Source organism: Ostrinia nubilalis, chromosome Z (assembly GCF_963855985.1).
Source record: "Ostrinia nubilalis chromosome Z, ilOstNubi1.1, whole genome shotgun sequence".
Lineage (NCBI taxonomy): Eukaryota > Metazoa > Arthropoda > Insecta > Lepidoptera > Crambidae > Ostrinia > Ostrinia nubilalis.
The window spans coordinates 8,958,032-8,981,397 of NC_087119.1; the positions used below are offsets into that span (position 1 = coordinate 8,958,032).

A 23,366-nucleotide genomic window follows, 5' to 3' on the forward strand; every position below is an offset into this window, starting at 1 on the left:
AACTTCCTATAATGACTGGACTATTAGCAGGGTTCGAAATTATCAAGATAATTATGCTACATGATAATTATCGGATAATTTATCAATAGTTTAAGATACATTTGTCATATTGTTACATAAGAAATTTTGATTGCTAATGTTGTTTTATGTTTTTAGTTGCTGGTTGTTGTCAAGTTATCCATCGCTGGGCGCATAAAGCTTGGAAAATTGATAAATATTTTGACGCCAGATAACTAGTGATCATTGTGGAGTTAAATAGATTGGTTTTATAACTATTTATGTTTATTAACGCCCACCTTTAGACTCAAGTGCGGAAATACACGGTCGAAAACTTCGAATAGTCCATTTAAACAATCGCATTTTTTTGTTATTATCAACTGATAATTATCCATCTGTTATTATCATGATAATTATCGTGATTTCGAACCTTGAGGCTGAGCTCAAACTGTTGATTTCAGAGTATCCACCTGGCATTTTAAAGGCTTGGTTGGATAATAATTTGAAGCCACAATAGCCAAACGGTGAAGGGGTTGGACTGGCAGACTCGAGATGCGAGGAATGCGGGTTCAAATCCTACTATTGTAGTGAGCCCACTCGTAAAACAAGCTTACCATGAGGAGCTAATGGGACTATTAGTAATTTGAGCAATACAAATTAATAATAATCTTTAAATAAAAAATAGCGTAAAAGTAAAAAAAAATCAGGAATATAAAAATCATTCAAGATTGGTAGGATTCTACCAATCATTGAATGCTAGTACACATTTCCATAATAGTGCAGCAACAGGATAAATGGTAGATTATAAACGGAGATTCCATAAAACCAGGGATTGTGTTGAAGTAACTATTAAATAATCCTATAATATATATTTTTTTCGTAATCTAAGCTTATATTTAGAAAATATGTAGGGTTTTTCTTATAAGAATTATTTATTACACTGATGCTGTAGATAGTACACATATCTAGGGGTTATTTTTGATATCTTTCTGCTTAGTCATACAATTATTTATTACACACTATGTCGTTTGTATCTCTGAAATTCCTTAATTATTAATCATTTATTTTATAGATAGTCCTGATTCACTCGCGTCAGATACCTACTCTTTGGTGTAAACAATAAAAATCGCATAGCATTTCTTGTACATTAATTTACATTCGCAATACATCATTAGTACCAGCCAAAGGCCTACGTTTATTCTTAAAATAGTTAAGTACTATAAATATTTTTAGGGCAAAACATTTCTAAGCGTTAGCTACCTACTTGCTACTTCAAAGTATGATTCAACTACACGAAGAAGAAACTCACCCGAAACAACGAGAGCTTCATTGGGTCCACAAGTTACAAATCCCCAAGTCATATTGATGCTAAACAAAATTTAAATGGAAAGTAAATAAAAAATCTGATGGTAACACAAATAAAACCATAAAATATTGAATTTCGTGATGTCAAAACACAATCGGCTTCATGGAAATGGTGGGGCGCTATTGCCATAGACAGTAGAGTAGACACAGTCAAACCAAAGACAAACATTTTATCACTCAAAAACTATAAAAAAAAAACACTCACCAAAGATATCGTAACACTAGAGTTGAAACGATTTCGAAAAGTCAAATGGCGCAGCACAGCATTGATAGCAGCGCCCTCTCATGCAAATGACATTTCAGTGTTTTCCACGTGGCAAAAATGTCACAACAGTGGGTCTAGTCAAAATGCCATCGCAAACCAATAGGAAGTTTTCACTAATGTCAGTCGCCGCGTCACCAGTAATTCGATTCGATCGGAAAATGGCAGCCATAATGCACATTGAACCACCAACGACGCGGCGATATAAAAGTTCATTCAAAATCGAATAAAAGTTAAAAAATGTCTATGACTTTGCGATTGTTTTTACTTTTTTTAGCTTTTTGTTTTTAAATTCGTTTCTTCCTTCTTTCTGCTCTCTGTTTACGTCTATGCTTCGCTGTCAAACTAGCTGTCAAAACGACATCGCGATACGGATTTGTCAAAACAGCCTTAGGGTGGGTTGCGCCATCTTAGTTTAACTTTGACAAACGTCTAAAATCTGTCAAACTCCATACAAAAAACACCGGTTAACGTCATAGTTACGGTCAAAGTTAGGTGGTGCAACTCACCCTATTGGTTTTCGATATAATCGAAGCTTATCACCGGGGTTTTAGTAATCGCAATGAAAATGGCGGGTGTTGCGATTCGATTCGATTTTGATTGAGTCTTAAATGCATGTTGGCTAAGCTTTTGTATGGGAAATTTCAATCCAGTCTTTCGATTATCGATAGGTAGGGCTTTGCGATTCGATTTTTTGCCGTTTGACTAAGCCTTTTTTGTTATCGACCTCTTTTGCGATTTTGCGACTGGTTTGCGATTTTAAAGTGCGTTTTAACTAGACCCACTGGCCAGCCACCATAAAAAAAAATTTTTGCTCAAAATTTTATTTTATCGTTTTGTCGGCGTGATTATAGTTCCAAAATACTGAACTGTCCTATCGATGACATTGACAGCGGGGCGCCACCGTCAATACCGAATCGCTGGTTCCGATTTTTGCTATGTTGGAAACCATAAAGTTGAACGATGGTAGCGCCCCCCTGTCATTGAGTTTGGCGGGACAGTTCAGCGTGGGTCATCTATAATATAGTACATACCTCCACAAAATTACAGCTCTCTCTCTAGTGCCAATAGTTTCCAAGCAAAACCTTGGACAGACAGACATATTGAAACTATAAGGGTTCCTTAAAAACTATATACAAAAGTAATATTTACAGAAAATAAAAGAAAAATAAAATAAAATAAAAATATACTTAAGCTCACTAAGTATATAGCCTGACCAGGAACATAAAAACCCTCGCCATGTTGCGGAAAACTAATGGTACTAATTTCTTTTAATGGCAACAGTAACTGAAAACTTCATTGACATGTCACCTTGCCTGTCAGTCTATTGCTGTCAAAGTGTAAACAAACTTTATTTTAAATGTGCGCAATTGATTTTGTGAATGAAATTGCTAAAATCTTTTTATAGTCGTGAAAGAAAAGTGGTTCGCAATGTGTTAAAGTATTTGTCGAAGAGAAATACCAAGGGTTCGGACAATATTTTCATTGAATAATGTTTCCAACACAGGTTGTCAAATTGACTGACATGTTTATCGTATAGTACAGTCCACTATGAAAATTAGCTGTGGTTTGTTTCAACTACCTATTTTAAAGTTTTTTGTCACTTTCTAAGTGTTGAATTTTATGGAATTGGAAAAGAAGTACCGAGTTTGAAGCGTTCATGAGCAGACATTGCAGTTAAATATTCAAGTTCTGAATTTGATTATGAATGAATAATAAAATAAATCCTACTAGCTCGATTGATGGTTTCATTTAATTTATTTAAACCAGGTTACCTATAATAATATTTTCTCGTTAATTTATGAAAATATCAAATTAGCCCGTAATCCTGAATCCTGATACATAAAGTTAGCCTATTAATTTAACACAGGTACGACTGTACTCAGTGTTGCACTATCAAATGCAATTGAAGCGCCTCTATGCCAGGGTTTTTATGTTCCTGGTCAGGCTATACTATGTATAGCCTGACCAGGAACATAAAAACCCTGGCTGAAAATATTGTCCGAACCCTGGCATAAAAACCCTGGCATACTATGTATATACTGAGTATCCCCAGATCCGATTTAAAAATAACAATGTCTACACCGCCGACCATGTATGTCCTTTTGGACATATCGGAATGGCACGCTTTGACAAGCAACTTGCTGTATCTATTCTATCCATATCTGTGGAGTTGCGCATAGGCGCGACGCTGAACTGTCCCACCAAACTCAATGACAGGGGGGCGCTACCATCGTTCAACTATATGGTTTCCAACATGGCAAAAATCTGAACCAGCGATCTGGTATTGACGGTGGCGCCCCACTGTCAATGTCATCGACAGGACAGTCCAGTATTTTGGAACTATACAACATTGTCATTGTCAGTTTTGAAATGTCAACTGTCAAGAACGAATTTCTCGTTTCGCTCGATACCACGAGCATTTTTTCTACGAGTTGCGTTGCGTCGACGTACACCATGTTCCAATATTCGACGATCTGCAAAATTTTCGGTAGGTCCTTTACAATCAATGAAAAATGTATTATAGTTTGGTTGCACCGTAATACATTAAATGATTAATTATATATTAATGTAAAATAAATTGTGTCGATAATATTAGTGGAGGGTAGAGCCTCTACCTACCGTTGATTGATATTTTGTCCAGTAGAACCAATTTTATGCTTAATTTAATGGGATTTATTTATAATTATTGCTAAATAACAATATATTACATGTCTATTTGTTTATTAATAACTACACCGCAAATTATTGTTATTGTTTATCAATGTAGTAAAGTAGGTATGAAGTATGATCAATGTGATATGATGTCGGGTAGAACGTAGAGAAAACTTCTTACACCGGTTGTTGTATGTTACAGGCGGGTGAACAAAATTAAGAATATCCAGAAATTGCAGTTAATGGTAAGTCAAATATTTCTTTTTATTGTTTTTCAGTTCAAGAAGACTTAAGTAGGTACCTACCTACCTTTTCACCATATTGTAAGAAAAAAGGAATTATTCTTCAATTTATTAGACTGATAAAAGCTGTTAACATTGAAAGGAACTTTTGCATATATTTAATCAACATAAATTTTATGTATTAAAACTTTTATATTGAGATACAAGCGCCCGCCCGCGACTTAGTACGCGTGGACCCCGTTTTACCCCTTGAATTTTGCAAATCTCGCCGTAAAAACTTACCTTGGACTTCAACAAACATTAAAAAAAAAGAATTGGTAAAATTGGCTTTGTTAGGTTAAGCGCTTACAAACATATTTTGCGATTCATTTTTATAAGATTATTGTGCCTGAAAACTTAACTTCTAAATTTCTAATAGATACCCTCTGACCGATTAGCCAGGTGTAGTTTGAAGATTTAAGCTTTTTAAGCTTTAGCTCTCTCCAAAGTCTGTCTCGGAAAGAATCACCAAAGTTTCCTGTAGAACTTTAATATATCTGTAGTCATGACCTGAAGTAATTATTATGTATAATTTTTTTATTTCTTAAGTTTTCAGTAGATTTATCAAAAAAACTTACTATGTAGATGCATACTAGATAAGTTGAGGCTTATTACACAGAGTTAGTTCAATTACTAATCTTATACAATTCTTCATAATGACTTACCTACCAATTAGGATGACTAGTAATTACTAAAAATAACTATTATCAACAAACCTTACTATTGCTTAATCAAATAATCATAGTTTCTATTCTATTTTTGTTAATTATTGGATTCATGTGTTTCTCATATTCGTCACTCAGGTTTTAACTTTTTTTTTGCTCTATGCTAACTGTGCTGATCAGAGGAGTAGGTACCGAGAGCGGCCCTCCAATGAATGGGTCAGGTCAAACACTCTACCAACCCCCACCTGTGGAACTTTTTAAAGATGTTCCCTGCACCATGCACCGTGGCCTGGGTTACGAGTTGCCCGACAGGCCCGCTGAATTAATGACGACAGCTTGGGTTTCTGTACGCGCCGGTAAACTGATACTCCCCATGACTGGGGGCTTTCCCTATCTATACGCGACCCGGGGACGCGTCCGATGGCAGACCCGAAACTGCACACGGATTCCGAGTTTTAACTAGAGTGCCTTGTTTTATTTTAGAAAAAAGACATTGCTGCATTCAGTTCACTGTGGCTAAACTATTTAATGACAGAAAAACAATTTAAAATAATGTATAAATCACTAACTAGCGGCCGCCCACGACTTATGTGTGGCTCCCGTTATACCCACTTAGGGGTGGAATTTTGTAAAATCCTTTCTTAGCGAATGTCTACACCCTATAAGGACCTACCTGCCTTTTAAGTTTAGGTGTTATAGTTATTAGTTTCAGTAAGTGATATTTCGCTTTTATAGACGTAACACCTTGATCCGCCCATCTTGTTATTGCAAAGGATATTATCCTACACTAGTGGCCGCCCACAACTTCGTACGCGTGGATCCCGTTTTCCCCCTTTAGGGATGGAGCTTCGTAAAATCCTTTCTTAGCGGATGCCTACGTTATAACATCTATCTGCATGCCAAACAGCCCGATCCGTCCAGTGGTTTGAGTTATGTATATTTAGATAATGTATACTTACGAGCAAAAGTATGGAATCACCCCCTTGTATTGTGTTCTGTGTGAGAACTGAATGACGTACTATCTATGGTATCAATTTAAAGTAATACCTATTACCTTTAAAATTGTACCACTTTTATGTATCTATTATTATATTAGTTATTTAGTTCATAAGGTCGCTTAAAACAAATAGGGCGATTCCATACTTTTGCTCACGTGTGTAGTCCGACCTGAAAACAACCTATTTTTATGAATTACGCCTACCCTTAATCTGACATAAAGCGAGAAATATACTACTTATTATAAAATAATAAACACTATCAAAGTAGGTACCTATTTGAGACAAGACATTAAATATGACGGATATACAATAAACGCAGTGGCTGTAATTTATAGTCTGATACACACTCGTAAGGTTCCGATCGAATACTTTTTATTGTAGTTTCGAACAATCTAGCTTTTTTAACTTTGTTATAAGGCATCTAAAAAACAGGTGGCCTTTTCAAAATTTGCATTTGCAAGGGTTACAACTTCGATAAACACTGAGTCCTATGAAAGCTTTTACTTTTTGGCATAAATTCAAATGATATCGCGATGTAAAGTCAAACAGCGCCATCTAGTTTGGTTTGGTTTCGGCGTTCTTTGTAGGTAGTGCGGGGGCGTTCCTGTTATAGGCCAGTAGAATTAGATTTTAAATCGGAATTAATTCCTACAAAAGATTTTATTGCTTTAATGGGTTCATTGGTTGCCCATTAAGATTCTCCTAGGTTTTCGACTTCGACGGAGTTGTGCTTGTGGTGGGGGGCCCCGAAAGGGGCGCTTTTTCGGTTTTCCGGTTATACCGCGTAAAGGACTTACCCTATCGAAAAGTGGTCTTCCTGACGGTTGAAGGGCATTTAATCCTGCATTTAATAAGATCAAATTCATATGTTTTGGACAAACCGTTCTCGTGCAAATGTTCGGCAAAGTAGAAAATATGTGTTTAATTAATGACCCTCTCTACGTCCAATAGCTCGTCACCCGTAGGCTCCCAAGCCTTGTAAAGGGTCGCCTTAACCAGCGTATCCTTGTCAAGGCTCACGAGTTAGATTCGCTTATCCTTGTTCGTCCCAGCCGTTCCTTAACTGCGGTTGCTGCACCTCTTCCTGGCACTCTCCTGAACGACTCTGTGTTACCTAATGTGGCTGCTTCTCTTCCTTGTACCCTCCTGTACGATTGCATTGCTTAGCCCTATGCCTGGTCCAAGGTTCGACGCCACAAAATCAACTTCGTACGCGTGAAATAGTTTAAATACTATTTTCCGTGCTTGCAACATTTTTCTTCACTGCTTCGCCTCTATTAGTCGTAGAGTGATTGTAAATATCCTATAGCCTTCTTCAATTTATGAGCTATTCAACACAAAAATAATTATTTCAATAAAACTAGTAATTTTTGAGATTAGTGCGTTCAAAGAAACAAACAAAAAACTCTTCAACGTTTTATTATGAACTTGTTGTTGTTGATTTTTGGCGTCGAACCTTAAACCAGGCATACGGCTAGGCAACGTAGTTGTGCAGGAGGATACAAGGAAGAGGGGCAGCCACAGTAGGTAACACAGAGTCGTTCAGGTGCGTGCCAGGAAGAGGTGCAGCAACCGCAGATAAGGAACGTCTGGGACTAACAAGGATAGGCGCTTCCAGCTCGTAAGCCTTGATAGGGTTACACTGGTTGAGGCGCTCCTTTTCAAGATTTGGAAGTCTGCGGGTAACGAGCCATTGGACGTGGAGAGGGTCATTAATTATACACTTATTTTCTACTTTGCCGAACATTTGCTAGAGAACGATTTGTTCAAAACATATGAATTTGGTCTTATTTAATGCAGGATTAAATGCCCTTCAACCGTCAGGAAGACCACTTTTCGATAGGGTAAGGCCTTTACGCGGTATAACTGGAAAACCGAAAAAGCGCCCCTTTCGGGGGCCCCCACCACTTAAGCACAACTCCGTCGAAGTCGAAAACCTAGGTGAGTCTTTATGGGCAACTAATGAAGCCATTAAAGCACTAAAATCATTAGTAGGAATTATTTCCGATTTAATCAATTTTTGTGTTTAATTCTACTGGCCTATTAGAAGCTATCCTGTTTTATTCTCTAATTGCTATCAAAATAGATGTTGTGTAGTTGGATCAGTTACGCGAAATGATATTTTTGCACTGAGATTAAATTTTTATAAAAGTATTTTGGATCGGGTCATAAGTGTCGATTAAAAATAAATAATTATTTAATATAATTCACAAATTTACTAAACTTCCAAGTACCTACTTAGTAAACGGTAATTTTAGTATTTTTTCATAATACCTTCTAGGCATCAAGAGTTTAGATTGATAGAAAAAAGAAAATCGCTGGGGTAGAGAAATAACGAAAAAAATTACTATAGGTGTACCAGAATCTCATGGCAAATGGGGAAAATAAACTTTGTTGAGTGCAATACTGGGGAAATTGGATTAAACGATCTTGATACTTTTTCATTTTTTATTTATGACTTTAATATTAATGAACATGAAGTACGAATGCCTACCTATAGGTACATTTTAGGTATGTGTATGAAGAATGTTGTTATACATCGGGTTTTTAACATAGAAACATGTCTTGAAAAATAAGTAAACAGTATATTACTGTAAATAATTGTATTATGTATCATACTTATAACTTATCACTTCATTCAGAACTAGAAAACGATTCTAAGAACTCCACTTGCATTTTTTATTCTTCAATAGATGATCAAGTTAAAGAGGTATTTTTATACAGGATGGAATTTTGTAATGCCACCTGGAGGGAAAGTACTCTTAATACTGTAGGTAAAAAAATACTGAAAAAAAACATTCCTTTATTTTTGAAAAAAAAAAGAGAACTGCATTCAAAGATTTTCGAATTTTGTTCGAAAATTCAATACTATACCATACAATTTTCTGTAACATTATCAAAATAATTTTAAATTTCATGGTTTTCCTTTCATTTGATATATCAAGTTTGTTAGAGAGATTTCATCCTTATATTTAACCCTAACGATCGATGTAATAAAAATACAGGATGTAATTTTTAACAGATTTAAGTTAGTTCTGTTCCCGGGTGTTGTAAGCAAATATTTGGAAATCTTTGAATGCAGTTCTATTTCTTTTCAAAAATAAAGGAATGTTTTCTTTGAGAAAAAAATTCTATCTACAATATTAAGAGTAGGTACTTTCCCTCCAGGTGGCATTACAAAATTCCACCCTGTATAATATAAATCGCTCTTTCAGCATTTCAATTACTCAAACTTGCTTGATGAAATCTTTTTAAATTTTCTTTACATGGTCATAACATTTTCACCATTCCTCTGCACCAATTTGTGAGATACACCTGAAAATCCCAATAAAGCAGATATTAAGTAATAATAATATAAAAAACACAACGCTCCTTCTGACGCAGTTGGGTAATAAACTAAATGTATCAAAACATTTCAGCCCAACTTACTGTCAACTCGACGACGTGCTTTAAAATCAAAGATTGACTTTGAATTATGCCTTATTTTACAATTCTCATTGAAAACAATATGACTTGCTTGAGCTTTTTCGACTTTTTCACAAAAATAACAAATAGGCATGAAGAGATTACAAAATTTCTGCAGCGGCTGACAGATCTCTTGATTTACTTTAACAGGTGACATAAAGCCATAGACAATGGCCATATGAAAAACACACTTTTCCAATATTTTTGTTTGCCATGAGATTCTGGTACACCTATAGTACCTACTAATTTATACATTCATTGAACAGTTGCTATTACGATTACACGGAGCTTTTGCGTAGCAAAGTTATTGTGAAACTAATTAAATTATTACAGTCACTTTAAATGTAACTGGATTTCGTAGTATAGTATTTCATATTTCATGAATGAAAATATAGTCGCGGGTGTTTCGAATTGAAATATCAACCCGTATAAAATTAATATTGTTTGTCCACAAACTTGACACAGTAATCACAATAGTTAAATAAGCAGCGTTAATAATATAGTGGATTGGATAATAAACGTGTTTTAAACAATTGAACCAAAATGTACACGGTTTAATTGATAACTACTCCTGTGTTTGCAACAGGGATGTTATGGATATCCGTAACCGTAACCGAAACCGGTCCAAACGTTTCGGATAGTTACGGATAAAGGCTTAGTAGTCTAAATCTTAGTATTTTAAAATATTTATTACTTGTCTGGTATCCCGTGGCACCATTTTGATAAATACCCGCCTGTTTTACCTTTATAATATGTAGGTACCGTCATAGTATAAAAAGTGGCTATGTGGATCGCGCAGCATCTTGCTATTTGAATTTTACATTTTTTAAATTGTTATATCCGTAACCGAAATTATCCGAAACTTTCGGATAATCCGAAATGATTTCATATCCGTAACCTTAACCGAAACCGGTATAATATTATTCTAATATCCGTTACCGTATCCATAACCGAAACTTCATATCCATAGCATCCCTGGTTTGCAGTTTTAATTGCTGTTCGTTCCGTACTCCCGTCGCTCCAGTTACAAATGCCTTGCACTTTGCATGTGGCTAGGGAGCTTTCAAATTGCTTTCAACTTGACACTGCGCCGTCCGTCGGCCACTCGGGCTCAAATGGGACTTGAGTCTTGAGTAGGGGTCGCAATACCGAATCATTTCAGCAAAACCGGTATTTTCGGTATTGGCTCTAAACCAATACCGATAATCCGGTATTTTCGATATTTCCGGGATTAAGCTAAAGTTAGCAAATTTAGTATAATAAAGTTATTTTGCGGAGGAATAGTAAGTAGGTACCTAACCTAAATGAATTTATCTTCTAAGGGCTGATTTTTCAATCATCAAATAACTTTTAACTGACGAATAAATTTGTCATTTTGACATATTTCCCATACTGTGGGTCTAGTCAAAATGCCATCGCAAACCAATGTGAAGTTTTCACTAATGTCAGTCGCCGCGTCACCAGTGATTCGATTCGATCGGAAAATGGCAGCCAAAATGCACATTGAACCACCAACGACGCGGCGATATAAAAGTTCATTCAAAATCGAATAAAAGTTAAAAAATGTCTATGACTTTGCGATTGTTTTTACTTTTTCTAGCTTTTTTTTTTAAATTAGTTTCTTCCTTCTTTCTGCTCTCTGTTTACGTCTATGCTTCGCTGTCAAACTAGCTGTCAAAACGACATCGCGATACGGATTTGTCAAAACAGCCTTAGGGTGGGTTGCACCATCTTAGTTTAACTTTGACAAACGTCTAAAATCTGTCAAACTCCATACAAAAATCACCGGTTAACGTCATAGTTACGTTTAAAGTTAGGTGGTGCAACTCACCCTATTGGTTTTCGATCGAATCCAAGCTTATCACCGGGGTTTTAGTAATCGCAATGAAAATGGCGGGTGTTGCGATTCGATTCGATTTTGATTGAGTCTTAAATGCATGTTGGCTAAGCCTTTGTATGGGAAATTTCAAACCAGTCTTTCGATTATCGATAGGTAGGGCTTTGCGATTCGATTTTTTGCCGTTTGACTAAGCCTTTTTTGTTATCGACCTCTTTTGCGATTTGTTTATTTGTTTGCGACTGGTTTGCGATGGGTTTGCGATTTTAAAGTGCGTTTTGACTAGACCCGCTGAAACTATCAATATGCCAAAATTATTCTTCAGTTAAAGAGTTATCCAACGATTGAAAAATCAGCTCTAAATAAAACAAAATACTCATTGACACAAGGTTTGTTGTTTGATATGTTGGTTGGTAGTTTTTTGCAATAATTTACTAATTCAACGATGTCTCTATGATCAACTCGGTCAAAACAGGAAGCGATCACCGAATGGTGAGGCACATTGAATATCAGACCCAAGCTCAAAAGATGTCGACTGATGAAGTTTACGCTCCGCCCAGCACCTATCCTATCCAAGTCAAAAACCCCGAAAGCTTTCAGCTCGAATTACAAAATCGTTTCGAATGCCTAGGAGACTGCGGAAATGTGGACGAATACAATGACAGGTTCGTGGAAATTGCCCAAACGACTGGGTCTAAGTTCTTTAAAACCCGTCGTTCAAAAGGAACCAAAAAGATCTCTGACCTCACCAATCAACTCATGGTAGAGAGACGGAACTTGGTTCTGCAGTCCTCTGAAGATGCTGCTCAGTATCGGCGCCTCAACAGACAGATCTCCAAGTCTTTGACTCGCGACCTACGCCAATTTAATACAGACCGTATTAAAGAGGCGATTGAGTGAAACAAGGGCTCTAAAGTGTTCGCAAGAGATCTGTCTGTTGACCAAAGTCAACTGACCAAGCTGAAGACAGAGGATGGCAGAGCCATTTCGTCGGAGCCGGAGGTATTGGAAGAGGTTGAGAAGTTCTAGGGACAATTATACACGAGTGTACGCACACCTGTCACAAATCTAGCCGAAGACTCAAGAGCTAGATTGACCCGACACTATACCGAAGATATCCCGGACGTCAGTCTGTACGAGATTAGAATGGCTCTCAAACAGCTGAAGAACAACAAGGCACCGGGTGATGATGGAATTACGGTTGAACTTTTGAAGGCAGGCGGAACGCCGGTACTAAGGGCTCTTAAGAAGCTATTCAATTCCGTCATCCTCGAAGGAAAAACGCCTACGACATGGCACAGAAGTGTGGTGATACTCTTCTTCAAAAAAGGCGACAAAACCTTGTTGAAGAATTATAGACCCATCTCACTTCTGAGCTATGTCTACAAGCTGTTTTCAAGAGTCATTACGAATCGTCTCGCTCGCAGGCTCGACGACTTCCAGCCTCCCAAACAAGCCGGTTTCCGAAAAGGCTTTAGTACCATAGACCACATACATACGCTAAGGCAGATTATACAGAAGACCGAGGAGTATAATCAACCACTTTGCCTGGCGTTTGTGGATTATGAGAAAGCCTTCGATTCAGTCGAGACCTGGGCAGTGCTATAGTCTCTCCAAAGGTGCCAAATTGACTATCGATATATCGAAGTGTTGAAAAGTTTATACAAAAACGCCACAATGTGGGTCCGCCTCCAGGATCGGGACTCGAAACCTATCCAGCTGCAGCGAGAAGTAAGACAGGGAGACGTCATATCTCCAAAACTGTTTACCACCGCCCGGGAAGATGTCTTCAAGCTTCTGGACTGGAATGGATTTGGTATAATCATAATCCTTTATTAAAATAACATGGGTTAACTAGTTCAAATACTTTAATTAACTCGCGCGCGCGTATTTTGAATTAAATGGCGCGTAAATTTTTCTATTTGTATTTGTTTTTTATTTATTTTACTAAAACCGAAAATACCGAATATCCCGGTTTTTGTGAAATGAATACCGGTATTAATTAGACCTAAATTTGGCCCGGTATTCCGGTATTTTCGAAATTCGGTATCCCGGTTTGCGACCCCTAGTCTTGAGACCACAACGGATGATGACGGTCTCAAACGGATTCACGAATTTCAGGGATATTTTGTTGCATATTCATTAAGTTGTGTAAGTGTATGTTTATTATTGATTCGATTGAAATGCAACCAGGACGCTTACTACGTTCATATAGTAGACAGATAAATTATTGTTTATTGTTTTCGAATGAGCTATCATTACTATTATCACTTTTATTAAAAGTGTGCTTAAGATAGGTAACTTAAAGGTCACGTTTAATACCTATCATGCGACGTAATTAAATGACATATCTCTACTTTTTTATTGCACACAAAGTGCCCAGTAGGTACCTATTTATAAAATAATTAAGAAAAAAACTGGTGTTTTTCCATATAAAAATGGTCCAAATTAATTACATCGAATTCCTCTTAGAAATTGGGCATAATTATATGCGTGACGCGTATTATTTTACGCGTGAGTTAGGTAAGTTTATCAATTTTAGAAAATGTGGGCGTATAATAATACAATTTATCTCTTGTTTAGAAGTTACGAAAGTTGCTTTTCCTAGGAAATTTATAAATTTGCGGTTCTTGTTATTTTCCGATGACATACCAACTCGAATTAGTTGAATGCTCTCCACGCCCATAAAAATCGTAGCATCGTAGCGTGTCTCAATGATGCTTCTCTCACAAAATAAAGGCATTCTCCAATGCTCTCCTTCTTTTCACAAGTAAAACTGTTTTCAATATTATCAGAAGTTTCAATTAGGTCACAGTAATATGATCAAATACAATTCCGCATCTACCATGATTCTAATAAGTTTTCTGAGCTCTATCGCCGATACTTCGCTGTAACTACGTAGTACGAATATTGCGTAGTAGTGGTAGTAGTACGTAGTAACGTGATGTTTCCATTGGCGCTGGGATTACCAACTTTGTTGTGCTGGTGATTGCTGTGCCCTGTTACAAGTAATACTTTTAAGTCTTTTGTATAAACCCGCCGCTTTATGTATCTTACTAACAAGTAACCACGGAGCTTGCCAAGATAGTTTATGATACTTTTTTGTATCTACAATGTAACATTGATCGTGGGTTATTTTAGGGGTGGCTCAGGGTGACTTAAGTGTATTAATCCTGTAGGAAGCAGTCATTACATTGCTGAGAACGTACATAGTTGTCTAGAAATCGATTCCAAACATTTTGCACCATATCAACATCAGCCTAAAAGTTATTCCATTTTGGATTTTTTTTCAAGAAGTATTCGGGTCTATTTTATAGTACTCCTCTCTTTATGTCATCCAGCACTGCACGACTGAATGAGATTTCTAATCGTAAAAAATTGCGTGGTCACAGTAAGTCCGACCGTGCAATCCGAAGACGCTGTAAATCTTGAGAGTACGGCGACGCCGCGTCCACTCCATGACACGAGATCCGTTTTCTCGCGAGATGATAAATTTTCCCAACAAACTCTTATAATTATTATCAAGCGCGCGAATCGATGTGAGTCGTCGGAGGGGGTTCGAAGACGTGAGGGGGTTGGGAGCGGGGGACCGGCACCGCGCAAGTCGCCGCCCGTATCGACCGCCCCGGATGTGCATTGCAATGCTGCCGCGGTGCCGGTGAGATCAGCCGACCCACCTACTATCGCACTGGTTCCCAACCTTTTCTGGAACAGGGACCACTTTGGTTTCTTTATTGTTCGCAGAGACCGGTGTCACATAAAAAATTAACAATAATATCCAAAAATAAACTTAAAAACTCAATTTACAAGGTATTATTTAAAAAGAGATGTTCATTTTATAAATATCTATGAGACTTTTGAGTTTGCATTTTTACAAGTTATCATAGGACTAATACGAGTATTCATTATTATTTAAGCCCTCTCATGACTCGCGAAGTGTAACACTCGTGTGTAATCGTTCGTGGACCATATTTTAACTCCTGCGGACCAGCACCGGTGGTCCATGGCATGGGCCACTAGTTGGGAGCCCTCTACTAGCGGCACATTGTCTTCCGAATCGAACGATTCGATTGTGATGCATCATGGCCGACGTCCTATGTCGCGCGCTGATGCCTTATGGCGGGGCGGATGAGACCTGTGGATTGGGGATGCAAATCAGTTGTCGATAAAACACTCTCTGCCTATAGCGTGACCGAAATATAAGATCTGTAGGAATAGGAAATGAAATCAATGATCAAAACATGACAAAAAATATTGGCATTGGGTCAAACGTAACGATTCACACGTGGTATCTCTTGCTCCTTTTTATTTGGCGGGACCATAATTCAATTAATTCTGGACTAGTATTAATCTAGCGACCTTTTTCATATTTCAAATATACCAACAAATTGTTTAATTTTACGCTTAACTCGTAGCAACGTCACTATCAACGCATCAGCGGTTAACCACATATCGCCCTGACGCGTTCGCGGCAACCAATTATAATTTTATTGTCAAAAGGATTGTAATTTGGCTTATTGGACAAATGATTTTAGCGATTACAAGACAGTAAAATAACCATGGGAGAGTGATAAGTAAAAGATTTTTTTATGAGACACCTGCTCTCAGATGCAATTACCAAGTTATAAATGAGTTTCAATTTACCACACCTGTAAACTTTATCTGCGGTGTGCCCTTTCTCCGCTGAAGTACCTAGTTCACTTATGACCAATATTATAAAGCAGTTGATAGAATTATCGTAGCTATCCTGTCGCATGGCGACGGCGGAAGCGTCTCCTTACTCGTTGCTAACAAGATTTCCGATTGCGTCTGCGTCTGCTTGAATATTATCTAATAAACAATTTTGAACTCGCTAAAGAGTACTGCATGCCAGGACACGCCAGTATAATTTAATATTTACTAGGGTGAGCACCGCAGTGGATGGCCTTTGTTTTATTTCGAGGTAGGCAGACTAATTATAATTTTCAATCATAAATATAGTTTCCAGGTAAGGGGGCGTCCATAAATTACGTGAGACAATTTTGGCTATTTTTCAACCCCCCCCGCCCCCCTTGGTGAGATTTGGTGAGATTTTGCCTAACCCCCTCCCCCACCCCCTAATCTCACGTGATATTTTAAAAAAATCCGAAATTTAATAGTTTTGGAGTAATTTAATTGAGAAAGATTTTTTTGTGTGCTTAGTGCGAGTTTGCATTTACCGTTGTCGCTAATGAGTGCATCAAAAAGATCTATAAAGAGATTTTATTTCTTGAAAGTATCTGCTAGGGACGCTGTACAATCATCATACATTTAATGCATGTCATTTTTTACGCAGTCGCTAGCGGATGACGATCGATATAAAGTCGCACTAAGCCCACTGATTACGAATAGATCCAGAAAAACACGTGTAGTGACAGCGGTTAGTTCTAGGGTCTCATTGTTTTTTTTACAGAAGTACCTAGTCTAATTATTGTTCCTTTCTACATAATCTAGCAAAATCGATTTTGATAAAAAAAAACTTGTTTTATAATTTTCTTAATTTCGTCATTTATTCTGCATTTTAGTATTCACACATGCAGACGGAAGCATTGTTAGTTTTATTTGTTTAGACGGTATAGGATAAAATGTCATTATCATCATAGAAAATATAATTTTTTAGGGTCCCGCCGTAGTCCGGACAAGGAACCCTTATAGTTTCGATATGTCTGTCTGTCCGAGGTTTTGTTTGGAAACTATTGGCACTAGACAAAACGGTAGAATAAAATTTTGAAAAAACATTTTTTTAGGGTACCTACATGTAAAGTGGGGATGATTTTTTTTTCATCTTCTACCTACACCATCGTGTAGGATATCGTTGGATGACTTGGGGGTTTCAAAGACTATTTTTCGATTTAGGGGTCCGTTTGCAAACTATTAAAGTTTAAAGTGCCAATTTTTGTTCGAGCAGGGCGTCCCCCCACTCTGAAAACTAGACTATTGGCTTGAAAAATCTGGAAAAATTCATAATAATACTGTTTTTTATGAACTTTCAAGAAAACTATAACGGTTAGGGTAGGTCTGTTAGTTTAAGAGTAATAGTCATTTAACTCATGTATTATAAAATTTAATACTAGTAAAAATTCCTTAGAAGAAAATATTAAAAGCGACTTTAGATGAAGTAATTGCTTGCTTCTGAAAAATATTTTGTTAACGACGGACAACTACGGAACCCTACACTGCGCGTGGCACGACATGCACTTGGCCAATTTTTTTACTTAAGATTTAAACCCAGTTTTCTGGCAAACTCTATTTCTCTATTTCTTGTGGAAAAAATTACGTGATATTTCCTGAGACCCCCCCCTCTCCCCCACGTGAGATTTAGTGAGGTTTTCGTTGACCCCCTCCCCCCCCTAAAAGTCTCACGTAATTTATGGACGCCCCCTAAGCGGCGTCATTGCTGCATTATTTCAGCTGAACCACGAGTTTAGTCTATGAACAGACATGTCAGTTACGTTTTTTCAAATCCTTAATCCTGAGGTGACACTATCTCGGACACCTAAAGGAATTTATTATGCAAGGCAGATTATTGATAACAATACTGATAAAATCACATCGTTGCAAATTGTTGCGCCACAGACATTACTATGATCATTATTACCGGCGTACATATTGTAAAGCATCTAGAATAGAATAACAGCAAGTGCAAACAAATAACGGGTTAAGTATATTCCTCAGTTTCTTATCTGTAGAGGAAAATACGTAGCGGAATATGAAATAGCGTTAATCCGCAATGTTAACGTCAATTAATTAATTCGAATCAAAGAGTATTGGACGCTACTGGCGTATCATAACTGTAACGATACGTTCTTCGTTGCATCGCGAATAAAAACGTAGATGATCTTACTGCACGGAAAGTGTTTGGTTATTAATTAAATGATGTTTACTTAAATGTTAAATTAAAATAGGTGACTTCGACCGCTAATTAGATTGTTTTCATCTCTGACTTGTTTCCTGAGTTATTAATACTACTAGGTGTTATCAGAGTTGCCCACGTAAAGATAAAAGTATTTAATTTTGGAGAGATTGGCCTTTTTTTCTCGCCAATGAATACGAGCAAACAGAAAACTTGAACGATTTGATAGTGAGGGGTTGTACAAAGATCTCAATTTCGGATTTCTATATCTTGTGACATTGTAACTTTAAGACAGCAGAGCCTCCTAATGCAGGTATTATACTTTAAACGAGACCCCAGCCACTTGAAACATAATGTAAACTTTAAAGATATTACATAAATAATTTTCATTTTTTTATTGAGAGTTAATCTAGAGTGCAGAAAAGTGGACTTTGATTTGTCAAAGAACGTCCACGATTTTATTGTTCTATCATATAGTTTAAATTTATGCACGGAGGACACTATGCCGGAACTGTAGGAGGGAGCATCTATTTCCGACGGTGGTCGGTCAATGACCGATGCGGAACCATAGCTCAGTGATTAGGTGGGGTGCAGCCTTTAACAATGCCACTCATCTTCTGCAACCAGCCTCTCAAACCATAATCTACACTAATATTCTTAAGATGAAAGATTTGATTGTTAGATTTTGTCGGCCGTTTGGTGTAGTGGTTCAGAACGGACTACTATGCCGAGAGGTCCCGGGTTCGATTCCCGGCCGGGCAGAAATTGAAATGATGAATTTTAATTTCTGTGACGGGTCTGGGTGTGACTATGTATAATATTTATGTATTTAAAAAAAAAGTATATAAGTAGTATATCCGTTAAGCTAGCACCCATAACACAAGCATTAAGTTGCTTACTTTGGGGCTAGCTGGCGCTGTGTGAAATTGTCCAAAGATTTATTTATTATTTATTTATTTGTTAGTTTGTATTGAAAAAGGCTCCGCAACTAAGTACATAATATGTGAACGATTTGAAAAATTCTTTCACTATTAGAATCCTACATTATTTCTGATGAACATAGGCGGCACGAAATTCGCCGCATCAGCTAATATCTAATAACTATTATGTGAAGCGTCAATAATGGGTATAGTTTGTAGACATGCCCCCCACCCCCCAACTCCCAGAATCCTTTGTGTAAACGATGCCGCTATGTTTGAAATGGTCACATTTGTTAAATGCACACTCTATTTTCGATTCTTAAAATTGCATTTCACTGCTCGTAGTAAAAAGATGCAATTTTTAATATCGCATTCGTCTCTTACCGTAGACAGAGAATGCAATATTGAAATTCAACTCTGAAATTCACGGTGTAACTTTCTCGGTACTGCATTTTTGAAAGCATTTGATCAGTATCTTGTTTAGTTTGAACTTTACTATCACGTGGAAATAGCTCGAGGAAACGTTCTGGGCTCTTTAATAAATAACTGATGAAGATATTGCAGTGGTGGTTCAGTATTCAGTGTCTTTATTGCTGCCGTTCCAGAGATCTTTTACACTATTTTGCACAGCTCTAACCTGGTTCGGGTAAATCGATGCATGTTCATCATCTGCTTACGATATTTTACAAAAACATTGCATTGTAATTGAAAAAAAGAATGTGTTTTTGTTTGACGTGCTTTGTTTGATTATATACAATACATAATTTTTATTTTGGAATCTTTAGATCCAGTAGGTAGTTCTAGTTGAACTCGTATCTTTTTTCGTGGGGTCACACATAAACTGCTACTGAATACCCAACAGAATACTCTGAATGTTTCTTATACCACTTATTCTCTCTCACCACCAAAAAACTTTTTCCCGAAATGGTGGTTCGACAAGGTATTTGGGACGCGGCTTAAATGCGCTTATTAACTTTATGATTAAGTTCTTTACAAGTTATGTTCCGAGTCAATGTTTTATGATTCTCACTTCACTTGTTGACTTTCGTTCTTTGATTATTACTTACGTGTTGGGTTTTTTATTTGATAACTACACTTTCATTTGTTATTGCGTCAGCTTTTGTCTTTTGCAGGCATCGCCATTGATTTACTAGCAGTAACATACAGAAAATAATACACCTGCTTTTTTAACTTTTGAAGTTATTTATTATACTTCAAGCAAAGCGGTCATTGGCTACTTGACTGTCGCTATTTTTAACCCTACGACAGTTTTTTTTGCCAACTATCGATAAACGTAGGCTGGCGGTTTTTTGACCGTTTATTTCTTTCGCTTTAACCCGGACCAAACCTGTCGCAAATGTCAAAGTACCGACTCTACCGACCCTCATTGCAGTAAAAGTTCGTTGCGCTTATTATTCTCCAATCCTATTAGGAGCTCGTCTAGTCTCTGTCTACGGCCACTACGCTAGTCCATACTTGACCCAGGGCAGGTCATCTGCGTGACATTGACTTCCAGATGCCAAAGTTTACTAGTGCTGCTACATGGAAGATACAGACATGCAATATTTATAATATAGGATTTTTTTGTAGATTATCTAATGTACAGATTAGGGTCTGCTCTATTCTGGTTAGCTTTAGGGAACATTTAGTTTCTCTCCCAAATTATACTATGTACCTATATTAATTATCCTTATCATCATCTCTTGGTATTAAAGCATTTGAAGTGGGAGACATAGACTAGCGACAACGAGGTGACGGAGACAGTATTTAAGCAAACAATTGCAAACAGAGCGTATGTGTTGCGGTCTCCTGTTCCTTGTGGCGTGTCTCTCTCGGTCTCCCGTCTCTCGATGTAGTCCTAAACGATAACCAAGGGTTGTATAATGGGTTCCATATATTCTTTTCGAACTTCTAATCTAACTTTTGAAAGGCCATCAGAGGTAGACCTTATTAAAAATTCGTCTCAAAAGGTTTCGTTTGTCGTCATTGCTGTTACAATTCTGGTGCATTGACATTTAACCTGTGACACTTCTTTTTGTTTACTGTAAACAAAAACTTTCATGTGTTGTTATAAATTACATTTTGACATGGATTTGTCAAACAGTTTTTTCACTGAAATGTTTCGTATGTAGATGATGTCTCCCAGTATTTTCATTTTGAAATTTCAGCTCCGTCATGCCAAATGACAAACATATCCACGTCCCACTTCCAGATAATTGGAACAAAAAGTGAATTATTTTATGTGCAAATTAAGTAAGTATGTTGCATTCGTACAGAGTTCAACGCCTCTGGAGTAGGATGCACGCGTTCCAGATCGTAACGAGCGCGCCCGAAGGGCCGGGCTCCGAGAATGCTTGGTAGCATCCGGATCTCATTGTAATATGAATTTGGCGCGTAAAAAATCTGACCATTCTTCCGAGAAAAGACACTTCTCGGAAAGGACCGGAGAATCGGTGCCAAATATTTCATGTTTTATTGAATAATGTCTAATGGAATTTATTTAAACACTGGTCCCTTGAATACGAACCATTGTGTCAATGAGCATTATCTCTTTGAAGATCAATTTAGTATTCAGTTAGATTTCAATTGGTCTTACAGTATAAGAGTAGTCGAAGTACCTTATATTTGTCTGGTCAGTTTATGGGAAAAAGTAAAACAAAGACAAAGATGAATGAAAAAACCATTTATTTATCGGTTTGACTGATTGTTTTAACGTGGGATGAGTTACGAGGTCATCTGATGGAAAGACCATGGTGATCTTATATTTATTTTATCGCACTCAAAGGACAAAAAATAAAACCTGTTGATAAAACAATAGTAACCTTATTTAGTGTTTGTGATCTTGAATAAATAATCCCAAGTAGGTTTGCTGCCCCTCTCTTGGAAATGGACCTATGAGAGATCGAGGCGCCGTTAGTTGTTGGAAGAAGTGAAAAGTCATTGTCACATCGACTTCAAGTTTGCTCAAAAAAACGTTTGAAGTTGATCGTTCAAAAGATATTAAAGCTCTTTCTCTTTAAGTGGAATAAACATACATGTATCCTTTTGAGGTTGACTATACTTAAGGACGGACGGATGCAGGGTCGGCGGTCTTTACTAGTGATGTGACACCGCTAAGTAACTGGTCTCGATGAATAGTTAAACAAATAATATACTATCAATTTAGGTTTGCTAGGACTCTATTCTTGTGTGATAGAACCGCGTTATTCGAGTAGGTAGGTAAAATGATAATTTCATCTCAAGTCTTGATTATTGTATGTGAATAAAACGTTTACTGTTTTAATTAAAATCTAGATTACTAGATTTATAACATAACAATCCACTCTCAGTTTATGAACCAAACGTAATAAACGTTTGGTTTTAATTTAAAATCTAGATTACTAGATTTATAACTATAACATATTTAAGTACCCACTCTTAATTTTAAGATATGATTCACATTTGAAGTCATAAACATAAAGCAAATTAAAAACTTATTATCCCTTAACACGCTTCTGTTATGATAAATTAAATAACAATATAATATCTTTGATAATATTATTACTGAAATAAGTTATTTATAAAATAATTAACGGTAAACCGTGAAAGCTGGTTAGTATAATTTGTGGTTAAAGGTTTAAATGATTTGCCAATAAACCGCAGCCGTTCATTAATGTTCAGCATTTTGCGACGATGCGTTAATAATTATGTAATAAACTTGTATTTTATTGTGTAAAGCTACAATAAATGAAATTGAAACTTGGAAGCTGTGGCTTATCTCTCGTGTCAGTTTATTGTGTTAAAAGATACAATGCCGTGAACATGCTAACCATACAGCATACTTTTAGTATCCTTTTGAACTGTTTCGCCAAACTTACACTTGCGCTATTGTTAGAACTTCCATTATTATACCGGCGTATTGTCAATCAAAGGGGTACTCATGCGGCCTTCGTTACTTGTTTTGTGCATATTCCTGAGGCAATTCTGGTGGAATATTCTGCCACTCTTCTGCCAACGTGGTTACCTCTCGACACGTAACGAGACCGGAAGGCAGTTTCGCTCGTCGCTGCA

The 23,366-nt window shown here is 37.0% G+C and overlaps 1 protein-coding gene and 2 long non-coding RNA genes across 4 annotated transcripts in view; all 3 read right to left on the reverse strand.

The window, feature by feature from the left end:
- Nucleotides 1-1,505, reverse strand: part of LOC135086847 (flotillin-1) — a 31,193-nt gene extending 29,688 nt beyond the window's left edge. For both annotated transcript variants that reach the window (XM_063981665.1, XM_063981662.1), the window contains exon 1: nucleotides 1,307-1,505. In XM_063981665.1, the coding sequence (XP_063837735.1) occupies nucleotides 1,307-1,358 (52 nt within the window). In that variant the 5' untranslated portion in view covers nucleotides 1,359-1,505. The remainder of the gene's footprint in view (nucleotides 1-1,306) is intronic.
- A 7,925-nt stretch (nucleotides 1,506-9,430) lies between these two features.
- On the reverse strand, nucleotides 9,431-9,869 carry LOC135086891 (uncharacterized). The gene is made up of 2 exons (XR_010260630.1): nucleotides 9,653-9,869; nucleotides 9,431-9,538 (listed from the first exon to the last, which is right to left on the reverse strand). It is a non-coding gene; the product is annotated as an uncharacterized LOC135086891 (long non-coding RNA).
- A 1,901-nt stretch (nucleotides 9,870-11,770) lies between these two features.
- Nucleotides 11,771-23,366, reverse strand: part of LOC135086890 (uncharacterized) — a 138,834-nt gene continuing 127,238 nt past the window's right edge. Inside the window, exon 2 of the long non-coding RNA XR_010260629.1 lies at nucleotides 11,771-11,816. This is a non-coding gene — a long non-coding RNA (uncharacterized LOC135086890). The remainder of the gene's footprint in view (nucleotides 11,817-23,366) is intronic.